The sequence below is a fragment of the Opisthocomus hoazin genome, chromosome 1, assembly GCF_030867145.1.
Source record: "Opisthocomus hoazin isolate bOpiHoa1 chromosome 1, bOpiHoa1.hap1, whole genome shotgun sequence".
Taxonomy (NCBI): domain Eukaryota; kingdom Metazoa; phylum Chordata; class Aves; order Opisthocomiformes; family Opisthocomidae; genus Opisthocomus; species Opisthocomus hoazin.
This window is the reverse complement of record NC_134414.1, coordinates 149,063,180-149,077,153: the sequence shown is the minus strand read 5'-3', so window position 1 is coordinate 149,077,153 and position 13,974 is coordinate 149,063,180. Positions and strand designations below refer to the sequence as shown.

At 42.3% G+C, this 13,974-nt stretch overlaps 1 protein-coding gene across 2 annotated transcripts in view; it reads left to right on the top strand.

The window, feature by feature from the left end:
* Positions 1–13,974, top strand: part of TULP3 (TUB like protein 3) — a 33,702-nt gene extending 19,728 nt beyond the window's left edge. For both annotated transcript variants that reach the window (XM_075440995.1, XM_075441005.1), the window contains exons 4-11: positions 1,517–1,693; positions 3,510–3,634; positions 5,421–5,618; positions 6,115–6,227; positions 6,628–6,742; positions 8,760–8,858; positions 10,983–11,154; positions 11,676–13,974. In XM_075440995.1, the coding sequence (XP_075297110.1) occupies positions 1,517–1,693; positions 3,510–3,634; positions 5,421–5,618; positions 6,115–6,227; positions 6,628–6,742; positions 8,760–8,858; positions 10,983–11,154; positions 11,676–11,809 (1,133 nt within the window). In that variant the 3' untranslated portion in view covers positions 11,810–13,974. The remainder of the gene's footprint in view (positions 1–1,516; positions 1,694–3,509; positions 3,635–5,420; positions 5,619–6,114; positions 6,228–6,627; positions 6,743–8,759; positions 8,859–10,982; positions 11,155–11,675) is intronic.

Below are 13,974 nucleotides of genomic sequence, written 5' to 3'. Positions count from 1 at the left end.
TTGTGATGCTCACTGTAGAGCGGTTGCTTATTGGCACAGGAGCAAACAAGGAACCTGAAGGAAAAGAAAATAGAGTAGTTGCCCATAAATAAATTGAATGATATCAGTATGCATGACAAATGCAACTTATTTTAATTGCTTAAGCCCTTGTAAAAAAGTAGATACAATAACTATATTTATGAATGGAGAAACTGATGCCTGATATGTTTAAAGTAATAGGCGGTCTGTACCAGAGTCAGGCCCGATTCTTTCCAAGTCTCCTGACAAAAGTTGAACAACTATACGTCAGTACGTCTAGAGATGTTTACATCTCTAAATTGGAGAGACTTGGATTGGATGGATGGACCATTCAGTGAGTTAGGAATTGGCTGGATGGTCACACTCAAAGAGTTGTGGTCAATGACTCGATGTCCAAATGGAGAGCAGTGACAAGTGGTGTTCCTTAAGGGTCAGTACTGGGACTGGCGCTGTTTAACATCTTTGTCAGCGACATGGACAGTAGGATTAAGTGCACCCTCAGCAAGACTGCCGACATCACCAAGCTGTGTGGTGCAGTCGACGTGCCAGAGGGAAGGGATGTCATCCAGAGGGAGCTTGACAGGCTTGAGAAGTGGGCCTGTGCGAACCTCATTAAATTCAACAAGGCCAAGTGCAAGGTTCTGCACATGGGTTGGAGCACTCCCAAGCACAAATACAGGCTGGGCAGAGAATGGATTGAGAGCAGCCCTGAGGAGAAGGACTTGAGGGTGCTGGTTGATGAGAAACTCAACATGACCTGGCAGTGTGTGCTCACAGCCCAGAAAGCCAACTGTGTCCTGGGCTGCATCAAGAGAAGCGTGGCCAGCAGGCTGAGGAAGGTGATTCTGCCCCTCCACTCTGCTCTGTGAGACCACACTTGGATTCCTGCGTTCAGCTTGGAGCACCCAACATAAGAAGGACATGGACCTGTTGGAGTGAGTCCAGAGGAGGGCCACAAAGATGATCAGAGGGCGGGAGCACCTCTCCTGTGAGGACAGGCTGAGAGAGTTGGGACTGTTCAGCGTGGAGAAGAGAAAGCTCCGGGGAAACCTTACTGCAGCCTTCCAGTAGCTGAAGGGGGCCTACAAGAAAGCCGGAGAGGAACTTTTTACAAGGGCATGTGGTGAAAGGACAAGGGGTAATGGCTTTAAACTGAAAGAGGGTAGATTTAGACTGGATATAAGGAAGAAATTCTTTACAATGAGGGTGATTAAACACTGGCACAGGTTGTCCAGAGAAGCTGTGGATGCCCCCTCCCTGAAAGTGTTCAAGGCCAGGTTGGACGGGGCTTTGACCAACCTGGTCTAGTGGAAGGTGTCCCTGCCCATGGCAGGGGTGTTGGAACTAGATGATCTATAAGGTCCCTTCCAACTCAAACCATTCTATGATTCTCCTTCAAAGGGATGCTTGAGCAAGGGAAGATGAAAAGAACCATCCTGGGATGTGTCTTTAGACATAAAAAATAGACTTTAGCATTCTGTTTCATTTTGGCCTGCAGGCATAGATGGACCAGCAGCTTTCCTGAAGTCTGAAGTGCAAAATTTGGGGACCAAGCTCCAAACTCTTTCTGTTAGATCTTCCAAAACAGAAGACAGTACAGATGAGGAAAATGATGGAGAGGCTGTAACAGACACAGCAGGCAAGCCAGATCTGCAAGAAATCTTACAGAAACGAGGTATGCATTGATAATGGGCAAAGGTCTTTTTCAGGGCACTTCTACTTGTAGTAATTTTTTTCAGTAGCATCAAAAAAACTAAAAAATATGAGGAATCATGAAACAAGTGTCTGTAGGATATTACTTTTAGATACAGACCTAGTAGATTCTGCAGCATGTAGAAATGCAGAGCTGCAGTCCCTTCTTCTGATATTAATTGGAATGTACCAGTTATGTTTTAAAGATTTATCAATGTGCTGTATAATTTCTGGCCTTTCCAAGGAAGCTGGTGACAAAATTCTATACTTTTTGCAAAAGTTCAGGGTATTTTTATTCCAGATACATTATATCTGGATATGATGCATGAATATTTTCACAACAGCAGAACCCTCTATAGCCAGTAAATGCCGTAATTTAACAGGAAAGGTGTTGTTCCTGAGTCAGAGGCTGTCACAATCGACAGTTTTAGAGTTTTATATTCAATAGTTATATCCCATTGAGTAGTTTCCCAGTGGAGTGTCCATTGCTGTCTGCCAAGTATCTTATGTTGCTGCCAGTACCACAGGAAACCTTTTTTGTTGCATGCAGCCTAAGACCTTGCACAAAATAATGGCTAGTGTTTAATACGGTACACAGCTTGTTTTTATTTTGTAAAGCCTGTCTCCCAGAATGTTTCCAGTACACTTTATCTGTTGAGGTACTACCATATGTAGAAATACTTCCATTCAGTTGTCAGATGCAACAGCTGCTTACGCATGGATAGCAACGTGACACATGAGTTAGGAAAGGAAGCAGGAGAGAATATCCAGAAACTTCAGGGGAAATCAGTGGAGGTAGAACATAAACAGTGAATTCTGAAATTGGCCAGAGTACTAGGGTTAACGCCTTTCCTCTTTCCAAATGTGCTTTGAGAAGTTTACTGACAGGTTGTTAAGACTACGTTTTTCATCTGACACAAAGAACTTCCAGCAGTGCCCCTTCTATCCAGTGCCATGCTGGAGCAGTGTTATAATATTGGCTCTCAGAAAATAATTCAGCTTAGCAGGCTGAGTGCGTTCATTTTCTATAGTGCTTTATGTGCTTTTCCATTCTACAGCCAAATTAAAGAATGGAATTACAGAACAAAATGATGCAGTTCCAAGTGGAAGGGAACACCAAACAGTGATGTGTACGGAAACTCTTTATAAATGTCTTTTTTTAGAGTTGTTTTAGTTACATAGCCACAGTCATCTCTACATAACTGTGTTTAGGTTAAGATTAAATAAATAAGTCCTGGAACTACTCAGTCTGTGCTTCCGTTTTGTAAATCAAAGCATTAGTAGTATTCATGAGACCTGAGTTAGTGCTACTGAGGAGCTCTTACTGAAAAATTATCATACTCCATTTCAGCGTGTGTAAGACAAAGGAGAAATGGTAAAAGATGTAAACTGTATAGAGTCCAACTTACAGGATAGGTGTCAGCGTATTGATCTGGATTTCCTTTTCTTGTCCTTAAGACATGGAGGGCTTTTTTTCATGAAAATAGGCAAAATTAACTCGATGACAGCATATACTAAGCGATATGTTACATCATGTAACATCGTGTAAAATGTGTATCAATAAAAGCCTGACAACTGCTTAATCATCTGCACAGTTGCAAAATGTCACTTAGGGGTTTGAATTACAAGGCTCAGGAAGCAGTATAGCACATGAGGAAAATTAGCAGTTGAAACAACAGAAAATGAATTAAAAGAACAAGAGCAGGATAGCTATGCAAGCGTCATATATGAATTAGTGATGCCCTGAACTCATGACACCTCCTTTCAGAGGTTACATGCTTGATCCTGTATTCTGACAGGCATTTCAGGCAGTTTGAATTTTGATGAGGAGGACACAGAAGAGGAAGAAGCTAGTAAGACACCAGCATCTCATTCGCCTGAATCCGAGAGGCCTAGCTCTGCAACCAGCGAGAAATCTTTTGCAGTAAGTGTCTTGAAATCCGTTTCTGTTAAGGGCTGGGCACACGCTTGGTTTTAGTACTAACCGCTTGAGCACTGGGTTAAAATATAGTAGTTGCAACTACAGTAGCTAGTATGTTAATCCCTGAAGGCAGAGAAAGGGTCATGATTGTCAGGTTATCTGACTGAAGGGCTGCTGAGTTAAACACAAAGACCTAGTAATGATCAAAGGAACAACGGTGGGTGGAGGAACCCCAGTAGCCTAATCAGTGAAGATGGGAACACAATGGATCAGCCACTGCTGTGACCCTCAAAGGAGACAGATTAGGCCATTGTCTCTGGTGTAACATCCACCGAGATGACTCAGAGAAACTCTGAAATGCCATGCAGACTTAAGGGGGATCACTGCCTGGAGGTTTATAGCATTTATTGTGGGATGCAAGGGGTAACAGAATATAGGGATGGAACAGAGAATTCTGGAATTGGTCCAAACTTTTTGACAGTGTTTAGGGGAAGGGAAAAGAAAGGGGTCAGGGTGGATCAGGGAGTGATAAGCATGGGAAAATAGGGAGTAAAGGGGGTAAAAGGCACCAGATGCATGTGAACAGCTGCAAGACATTCTGCTTGTCTGGACAAGCCTTGTGTGTGATTGCTGCAGCATGTCCTACCATCTTCTAAAACTCCATTTCTGACTATTTCCTGTGTGAACGTGTTCTTGTATGTGTGTGAGAGAGATACATACGTACGTACATATATATGCTGACAAACTGTATGGTGGCCTAGCCAGTGACTTGGAAGAGATTAGCACCAGGAAGACCCAGGGTCTGAGCTAGTGACCAGATAAAGGGCACAGGGTTTGGGCGTGGATGCGGGACAGCCTTAGAAGTCTGTGCTACTATTCAGAAGACCCTTGTGAATCTGTGAAGTGACTGTGTGTATGTTGTGCTACACTAGTGGGTGAATAGTAAAAGAGGGCTGGGTGTTAGCTGCTTGGGAGACTGGGCTATGGGTGCCAGCTGCTGCAGATACTGGGTGGGGGGTGCTGGAGGCAGGGAGGGGTGACAGCCACTAGTGCACTTGAAGTCTGTGTGTGTGTGTCTGTGTGTATTCACTCAGACTTCCTACTGGCCGTACCTGGGAATGGGGATAAAACAGCAACCTCATCTCCAGGGCCCAGTAAGAGAAGAATCTCCAGGGTCCTACAATCCACAGAATTCAGCTACCTCTCAGAAAAAATTACTTTAATGACCATCAAATAACCAGATTTCTGTTAGCCTTCCTTTGGTGACCATAACTCGCATCCTGACTCTACACATTGTTCTAAGGTTCTTCAGCATTTAGTTGAGATGGTTCCACCGTCAGCTTACTCTGTTTCTGCTACTATTTTGAACCAACATAATCTCAGTGCCCATTTCAGTTACAAAAATCCCAACCTGTCTTATTGCAGCATCCATCAGTCCAGCTTATCATGCTGCCTATTTCCCACTGAGTGTTTGAAGTTCTAATAGAAGAGAGGCACTTTGCTTAGGATGTTTACAATGTCTCATCCTATTTTCCCCTTCCTAGCAATTCGGTCATCTCTGGTTAATGGGTACTTTTTCTCCCCTCCCCTTGGAGGGCTAGTCTTTCCTCAGAGTAAAAGTCTTCAGCCACTCCTCAGAGAAACACAGGTGGTCTCTCATTTAACTTCCCTTTCCCAAATATCTTCTTGAGGCATGAGATCTTCTGTTTCAACAGACCTTTCTTTTCTTGGGGAATACCAGAGCCTCTGATCTGATATTAATTTGCTAATATGTTGGTTCTTCCCACAGGAAACAGGTGCTTCCTGTAGTCCATCCACTCAGCCAGATGCACAGCTGGGAGAAGTCGAGAACCTGGAGGATTTTGCATTACGCCCTGCACCCCGTGGTGTTACAGTCAAGTGTCGAATCACTAGAGATAAGAAGGGAATGGACAGGGGCCTCTTCCCTACTTACTACATGCATCTGGAAAGGGATGACAACAGAAAGGTATTGGAAGCAGCACACGGTATCTTTGCTATTGTACTCCTGCCACAGAATATTTTTGGTTTAATGGAAGGCTTCTGGTAAGAAGCCAGAAGCTGAGGAGAGCCAGCATGCAGATGAGGACAGCTTATGTTTGGCCAAGGCGCTAAGGAGGGAATTGGCAGGTTTAAAAGCCATAATACAGTGAAAGATGAAATTAAAAATGTATAAAAATGTCAAGGATAAAGAAGAGCAGGGCAACTGAGCTGCTCCAGAAGAAAAGGAAGGAAAACTAGAAAGGACAGTTAAATTAAATCTAGACTGCTGAGTGAGCTGACTGGAGGGACCGGATTTCAAGGTGTGCACTTGTGGAAGGGATCAAAACTGTGGAGACAGTAATAATGACAGCACAGAACAAAAAGGGGCAAAGGATGTGGGAAATGGAGAGAGAACAGTTTGGATAGCAGTGCCTCTGCATTCTTACAAAGCTCCAGTCTTGATCAAAGTTTTGTATTTCCAGACATTCCTTCTTGCAGGGAGAAAACGAAAAAAGAGCAAAACATCCAATTACCTCATATCAGTTGACCCAACTGATTTATCCCGAGGAGGGGAAAGCTACATTGGAAAACTCAGGTGAGAACCACAGATGAAAACTACAGACGGGGGAGACTGGATTTTTGATTTTGGTGGAGTTAGGGCGATGAATAGCAATCCGGTATCAATGCAGAGAGAAGGAACTCACATTGTCCTGCTTAATGTGATCCGTATTCATCTGGGTTGGCAACTTTTTTTAAGCATTACCGTTGGCCGTGGCAATTCAGAGAAGGAATGCTGGCTTGATGCTGTTCCAGGATAGGTTACAGGCTTAGTTCACCACAGCCACTTTGTGGAAGCTCCTCAGTGAGCTGGCGATAGGAAGATTCAGATTGCAGGAGATGTGTGTTTTATTGCGCTGTACAGATACCTTCAGCAGATGACAAAACTTTCCACTGATGCTTCTCTCTTTCTCTGTCTTTCCATAACCTGACATTAGGTCAAACCTCATGGGAACTAAATTTACAGTCTATAACCGTGGATTTAGCCCACTCAAAGCACAAGATCTTGTGGAAAAGGCTCATACGAGGCAGGAGCTTGCAGCCATTTGTTATGTAAGTATTGCCTCTCCCCTTTTGCCCCTTCCTTTTTTGTTGCGTTGTTACTGAGGAAAGAGGGCTTACAAAATCATGCTGCCCGGCAGCCTCTCCCACTTAATTTTTGGAACCAAGTGACCAATTTCAACCAGTTACAGCAAAGGGCAGAGGCCTCAAACAGAAGTTCTTACAAGTTGGGGGGGGACTGGACGACGACACACCAGAAATCAGTGCCAGGAGGGGGAGAGAGACCCAAGCTTACGCCCTGATGATCTTCTTACCTGGCTTATCGTTCAGCGTATGGCCAGCCAGCATATCCTCTACGTGGAGCCAGCCACAGCATGAACTGCCTCTTGCCCAGCTGGTATCTGGTGGACACTAAGGAGGAACTGGGAGTACCCTGTGAAGCAGAGGGTTTTTTTGCAGAACTAAAGGCATTTTGGTGGATAGGAAGGAGCTGGTATTATTTCAGTAGCAGCTTATTGTTGGTAGGGATGTGGTTCCAGGGGAAACCGTGATTTGCTAGCTCCATCGTGAAGACGTTTTCTTCTTCAGGTCTTGTGGATCACCTTGGTCTAGGCTTCAGAGTGAGGAGGCATTGTGGCCACTCTAGAATTATGGAGGGTTCTCACCTCACATTGTTTCATATTCCAGCCCTAAAGTTTGAGTAAAACTCTTGACAAATGATGGCCAAGTCAAGTGGAAGGATTTTTACTTTTATCATAAGCACAGCAGCAGAAATTTAAAGGCACAGCAGCAGAAATTTAAAGGCGCATTAGCCTACTGGAGCATGATCTTGATATTTTTTTTTTTTTTCTGTTGATCTTACTGACACTTGGGAAAAAAATTGATGCGATAATTCCAGTACTGGCCTGTTTATGGAAGTGTCACTGGATATTTTCTTTGCTTACAGTATTCTTCAGTTCCCTACCTAACTGTACACAGCAAGGTGTTAAAATGAGTACAGCAGGTAACAGAAAGTCAGCTTTTCAGACTTCTGAACTTTAAACTTTATTAACTTCTTGTAGATAATAGATGAATAAAATCAGTACCCTGATTCTCGTATGTGCCCCTAGATTTTCTGAAGTGAAATAACAGAGGTTGCGATGCCAGAGACCTTTGTTCTGTGTCTTGTCTGCAAAATGCACCAGCATGTTAGGAGAAGCTGTATCACTTCTATCGATCAATTCAGTACGTCTGAAAGATTCTGGCTTTTTAATTAGTCTTTGGGAATTTTAAAGGTTATCACTGACATTGTTACAGAACACTTTAAATGGAGCCTTGGATTTTGGTTGACATTATTAAATGGAAGGTTTGGGAATCCCAAGACTTTTTCCTTTGCTTTTTATACCCAGTCCACTTGGGGCAGTCTCCTGCAATAATCTGGAAGAAAATGCTTGTTTTAAGATTGAAGCTCGGACAGATGCCGAATACTTTGCCTTCTGGGTCTGTTCTTAATCATTTATAAAAGAGCATGATTGGGGAGAAAATTGTAGGTATGCTCTTAAACACAAATAACAGCACCTAAAGAAGAATGTCATCCATTCTTCAGGAACATTTTAGCCTAAATGGTGATATATAGATAACATAGACTCAGGTCAGAGATACTTGCCTTTTATCATACGTAAGGTTTGTTCACTGGCAAGGTTTTTAGCATGTTTTTGCCTCAAATGCAAAAACTTACGCCTGGAAATTGCACTTGTCTGATTTCATAGAACCATAGGATCATTAAGGTTGAAAAAGACCTCTAAGATCATCAAGTTCAACTGTCAATTTCATTATAAATGTTTCATTAGGGTAACAGATGTGCTTTAAATTGGGTAATACTATGTATGTCTTTTAACACAGTTCTCAAAATGGGAGAGGAAGATACTCTCTGTGATTGCAGTTGCAGTCAGATAACTGCTACTACAGTTGTAGCTAGCAAATCTCTCAAATCCAATATAAATGTGGATGGAAGTTCAGTTTTGCTGTCTTTCCTTCTTTGAGGTGGAGTATCTCATTACTGAAAATAATGTCTTTCCTTGTCTTTCAGGAAACCAATGTGTTAGGATTCAAGGGTCCCAGAAAAATGTCTGTGATCATTCCAGGAATGAACATGAATAATAAGCGAATTCCAATCCGTCCACGAAACGTGAGTTATGGAGTTTGGTCATGTTTCGGATTGGAGAAAGAGGTTAAAACTTTCTTGTAGAGGTCCGAGCGTTACTGACAATCACAGTTTTTAGAGCAAGGTTGTTAATACTCGGCACTTTAGCAAGTCTCATGGAGAGTAAATACAACGTAGCCTAAAGGTTTTGATTAATTTGTTCTTGCCTTTTACCTATTTTTTAGCCTTCTGAATAGTGTTTGTATCCTTACTTGTCCTTTGATCAGCTTAAATATTATTTACTTAGCTATTGCAACAGCTAGTGTATGTTGTTGCTGTTGCACCTACAACCCTTCCTCATGGGTGGGACCCTGTTACGCTGAGAATTGGATGAACGCAGAAGAAACTTGCTTCTCCCAGGAGCTTACATCCTTGGCTAGTACATGAATTACAACAGATTGATAATAAACAGATAAGATGGTATTTTGGTGTAGTAGCAAGAGAGTACATATGTTTTTGATCAAAATGCTCTCTTTGTAGGAATCGTAGAAAAGAGGATTATCTGAGGAGAAAGTGGGATGAGGAGGAGGATGAAGTTTTGTGTAGACTATTTAGTGAGGATTACTCACATGTATGGGGGACATGATAGCTAAAAGCTTACAGAAGTGTATCTGAAGATATATTAAGGTGTATGATCAAAATCGTTCAGTTCCCTTAGTGTGGGTTTTATGTTTGGTGTGATAGAAGACCAAGAGGCAGGAAGGGCAGGTGCCAACCGAAAGACATGATCAGTGTTTTAAGCTAGAAAATGGTATTTGCAGCCATGTTGTGAATAGATATGAATAGGACAAGAGTGTATTTGTTGAGGTCATAGAAAATAATCTTCAAGAGTGGAAATTCAGAGTCATGAGAGCCTAGAAAAGAGGCTTAATTTTGTGAATGGGCAGGAAAATTGTATCTGGAGGTGGTCATTTATTCATCATCCTTCAGTTGATATTGCCATCTCCCCTGTCAGTACAGTAATGATTCCATGGCCCTGCCTTTATTTTCCTCCCCTGTTTTCCCAACTGTTTTGCTAGCAGGCAAGCATGCTGAAAGCGGACAAGGCTGAAACACAAAGCTCTTCTGAAAAGCTGGCAAAGCTTTCAGTGTAGGGGTTTGACTCTGTTTCTGTCTTCCTTCTCGGTAGTGTGGTGCCTCCAATTAAACAATCCTGCCCCCACTTTAAAGGAGAAAAAATGGCATCTAAATGTAAAATAACTAGTTTAAACTGAACAGTAAGTTTTATTTAGGTTATCCTCAAAAATCCACTATCATATCTGTATAGAATACTGAAACAGTTACTGTAGCCATATCAGTCAGACCTCCACAATAGGTTGTTTTCTGATCATTTTTTCACATTAAGTAACTTCAGTTTGGATTATTTTTCTTGTCAGTTTTAGCGTACGCTATTTCAATTTGGATTTTATTTGTTGCAGAACTTTTAAAATTAAATTATGTCACGTGTTTCACTCACTACTATTTGCAACTCCCTGTGATTCATTCTGTTTGTCAAATTTAATGTGCTGTTTTACCTCCTTTTTGTACCTTTTTTGATTTTATTTCTCTCTGTTTTTCATATTGTGCATCACTTATTAGACCCAATAGGATGACATTTACTTAGGGCATACTTAGAGCCCGCTGCAGCCTTTGGACTTTCTACTGATGCACCCCAGGGCCTGGAACCGTGCCGTTAATTGTAGATTATTTTCTTTTGTCTCGAAGTTTAGAATGTTAGAAATGGAAGTTGGATCCAACAGAATCAGAGAAACTTTGAGACTCGGAAAAGATTCCTGCCAGCAGGATGGCAGTCATCTGTGGCCAGTGAATTGCTCCCTTTCCTGTACACATACTTCCTTCTCTCTCGCTCTTTTTTTTTTTTTTTTTTGTTTGGGTGGAAATATGGTGATAGCATATTGAGTAGAGAGGAATGCTTGGACTGGGAATGTATGAAAGTATCTTCCTCATACTTGCAGGAAACTTTCAGTAGGACTGAGTTTAAGTGCTGTCATTGTGTTTCATTAAACAGGGAATGACCTTCAAGTGACAGAGCACACACACGCAAGAGAGGCAGTACTCAAAAGCAGAGACATTCTAAATCTGATTAATATATTTCTTTCTTCTGAACAGGAACGTGAGAGTCTGCTGTCAAAATGGCAAACCAAAAATCTAGAGAACCTCATTGAGCTGCACAACAAGGCTCCAGTCTGGAACGATGATACTCAATCCTATGTTTTGAACTTCCACGGGAGAGTCACTCAGGCCTCAGTGAAGAACTTCCAGATTGTCCATGACAATGACCGTAAGAGTCTGGTGGAGAGTGTGCGGGGCTTATTCAAACAGGGAGAACCCAATTTATTTCATGAGGTTTGGGAAGCATAGGACACACTTGCTGGAGAAGGGAGACTGGGTGGAGGAATTCAGCTCAGGATTACTGGGGACTTCTCAGCTGCCAAAAAAATTTTATAAGGTCTCCCTTTTTCTGGGGTGGGTGCAGAGACTGCTGTCCATAGATGCAGCAAAGGAGGGGAGAAATGCAAGCTTCCTGAGGGTAAAGAAAAGGACTACTGTACCACCTTCAGCCCAGGAAAAGAGTGGTTTGAGCTTTGGTTCTGAGAAGAAAGGTAATCTCTAGAATAACACAGTCACTCTAGAGAACAGATTTCAAGACCACTGTGGTGAGAAAGGATGAATACACCAACCACACATATCTGGGACTGCCAGACGTGTGGTTTTTTTGTTTGTGTTTGGTTTTGTTGTGGGTTTGGTTTTTTTTGCTTCACTGTGAAATTGTTTGGGTCTGAATTTTTCTTTTCTCCCCAGCTGACTACATTGTGATGCAGTTTGGTCGTGTAGCAGAAGATGTGTTCACTCTGGACTATAATTATCCTCTCTGTGCTCTTCAGGCCTTTGCTATTGGACTCTCCAGCTTTGATAGTAAATTGGCCTGTGAATAAGAGACTTGAAACATGGAACTCGCTCCCATCCCTGCAGCTTGTTGTAAGAGTTTCAGATGGAGTAATGAAAAGCACATTGGGGATGGAAGGGAACTGGAGGACAGACCTCTGCAGGCTTACTAGAAAGCAGTTACCTGGCCTCAGAGCATTATGGTATTTGCCAGCAGACCATCTTAGGGGACTGTACCAAGACTGAGCAGTCTCTGTATGCATTGTGAAAGAGCAAGGAATATGGGTGGTGTTTTTGTTGTTGATGTTGATTCTGCCTTTAGAATCCTTGTAATGGATGCTGCATGAGAGCAGCCTAAGGCGTTTCGCCCACTAATTGGAACCCCTTGCAGCTAGGATTAGAAAAGTAATGGTTTAGTGTTCATATACCTTGGAACTTCCACAGTGCCCCTGGAGATGATGTTAGTGATCTGATCAGAGTTCCTGATCAGATGAATTCAGAAGAAGGAGGACAGTTATTGGCATGTGTTCTCTTTTGGCCCGTGTAGCATTGTGCTGCCTGCTACAACAGTCAGGCACAGAATTCCAGTTATGGCTCTGTGCAACTGCAGGTGATGTTTGACAAATACGAAGCTGGAATAAGACATTGGCTCTGATAAAACACTTTTCTATTGCTCTGTGGGATGATTCTCTGTTGAGGCTGATAGTCCAGTTCCCTTTCATTATTCCAATTGCTCCATATCCCTTGACAGTCTTTTTATCAAATAAAGAACAATCACATCTCAAATGCTCCCTTTTAGTTGGTGGTATATCCATTGCTGTTTCTGTCATTCTTAACCATGTGAAAAATGAGACTGAATAGGTGATAGAATCTGATTGAATTCTGCAGAAGGTAGTATTGTAACAATATACAGTACTGTTCCTGGAAAGCAGTGTTCCAATTGGCTTACTGTTTAGATTCAATCAGTTGGAAATACTTTTTAATTTGCCCAGCTTGTAAAATTCACTACATTTATAGGAACAAGCTGGTGACTGATTTCATATTTTTTAACGTGAGATTATGTCAAGTCATGACATTAAAGTAGATTTTATGTAAATAATTCTAACCTGACTATGAGGACGAGTTACCTCAAAAGGAGATTACAGGTGTTTTCAAAGGCATCAGTAAGTTTCATGGGGCTTTGCAATGTGTCCTTCCAGTGTTCCATTTTTAATGCTGGATGTACAATATGGAGACTTTAGGTCACGGCATGAAACGCTTCTTGATTCGTATGGCCTTGATCACTGGAGCGAATGGCTGCACACTGACATGTGAGCCTTATAGTGTACACGTCTGCTGTGCACTGAAGCAGAGAACAGTTACTATCTTGCCTGTTTCATGGCTGTTATGCGTATTTGTGATGATACTGGAAAACTCTATCCCTCTAATGGAGACAAGAATAGGTGTTCAGCTTTGAATATTGTCGTTGTCAGCAGACTAACTCTGTTTCATGCTCCAAAGAGTCAGATTTATTGCTTTTGGTCTCTGGAGTCTTTGCAGTAGTATGTATCCCTTGCTTTTTCAAAATAATGAAACTTTGTGAAGACATTTTCTGATATATCCAGGGGAAAAAAAGATGGTAATCATGTGTAAACTCTGTATTTAACTGTAAATTATGAATCGATGCGGAGAACTCCAGCTTGCGTCTCTCTCGGATGCCCATTCTGCATTGACTGGTGAGCCATTGTCTTGGGATGACCTCGTCAGACAGCAGAGCAGTTGGGCGAAGAGAACTTGAGTCATGGATCTCTCTTGTGCCTTCGTGTCCTTCCTGCTCATCAGGCTGGGGACAAGACCTGGCAGTTTTCCAATGGTCCCCTTCTGAGTTCTTGGCTGACGGCTCTGCATTCCCTCTACCCATCCACAAAAACTAAGTCAATTTGCTACCGATCCGATTATTTTTTCTCACCAGGACTGTGTGAAAGAAACTGCCTTATGTTAGTTGGGGGTACCTGTAGGTAGAATGCTAATTTCCAATTCAACATTATTTGCTCTGTGGTCAGAAGGCCACAGTAGCATCCCTTTACTCACCCTTTCAGTTAGGCTTGTCAGCAGTGGCTCCTCAAGCTGTTTGTTGACATCAGATGATCCTAGCAGGGGCGGGGCCTCTGGGTCTCAGTCAAATTATGTGGACAGATGAACTCATTCAGTGCTCTTTTATCAGATACTGTTTTAC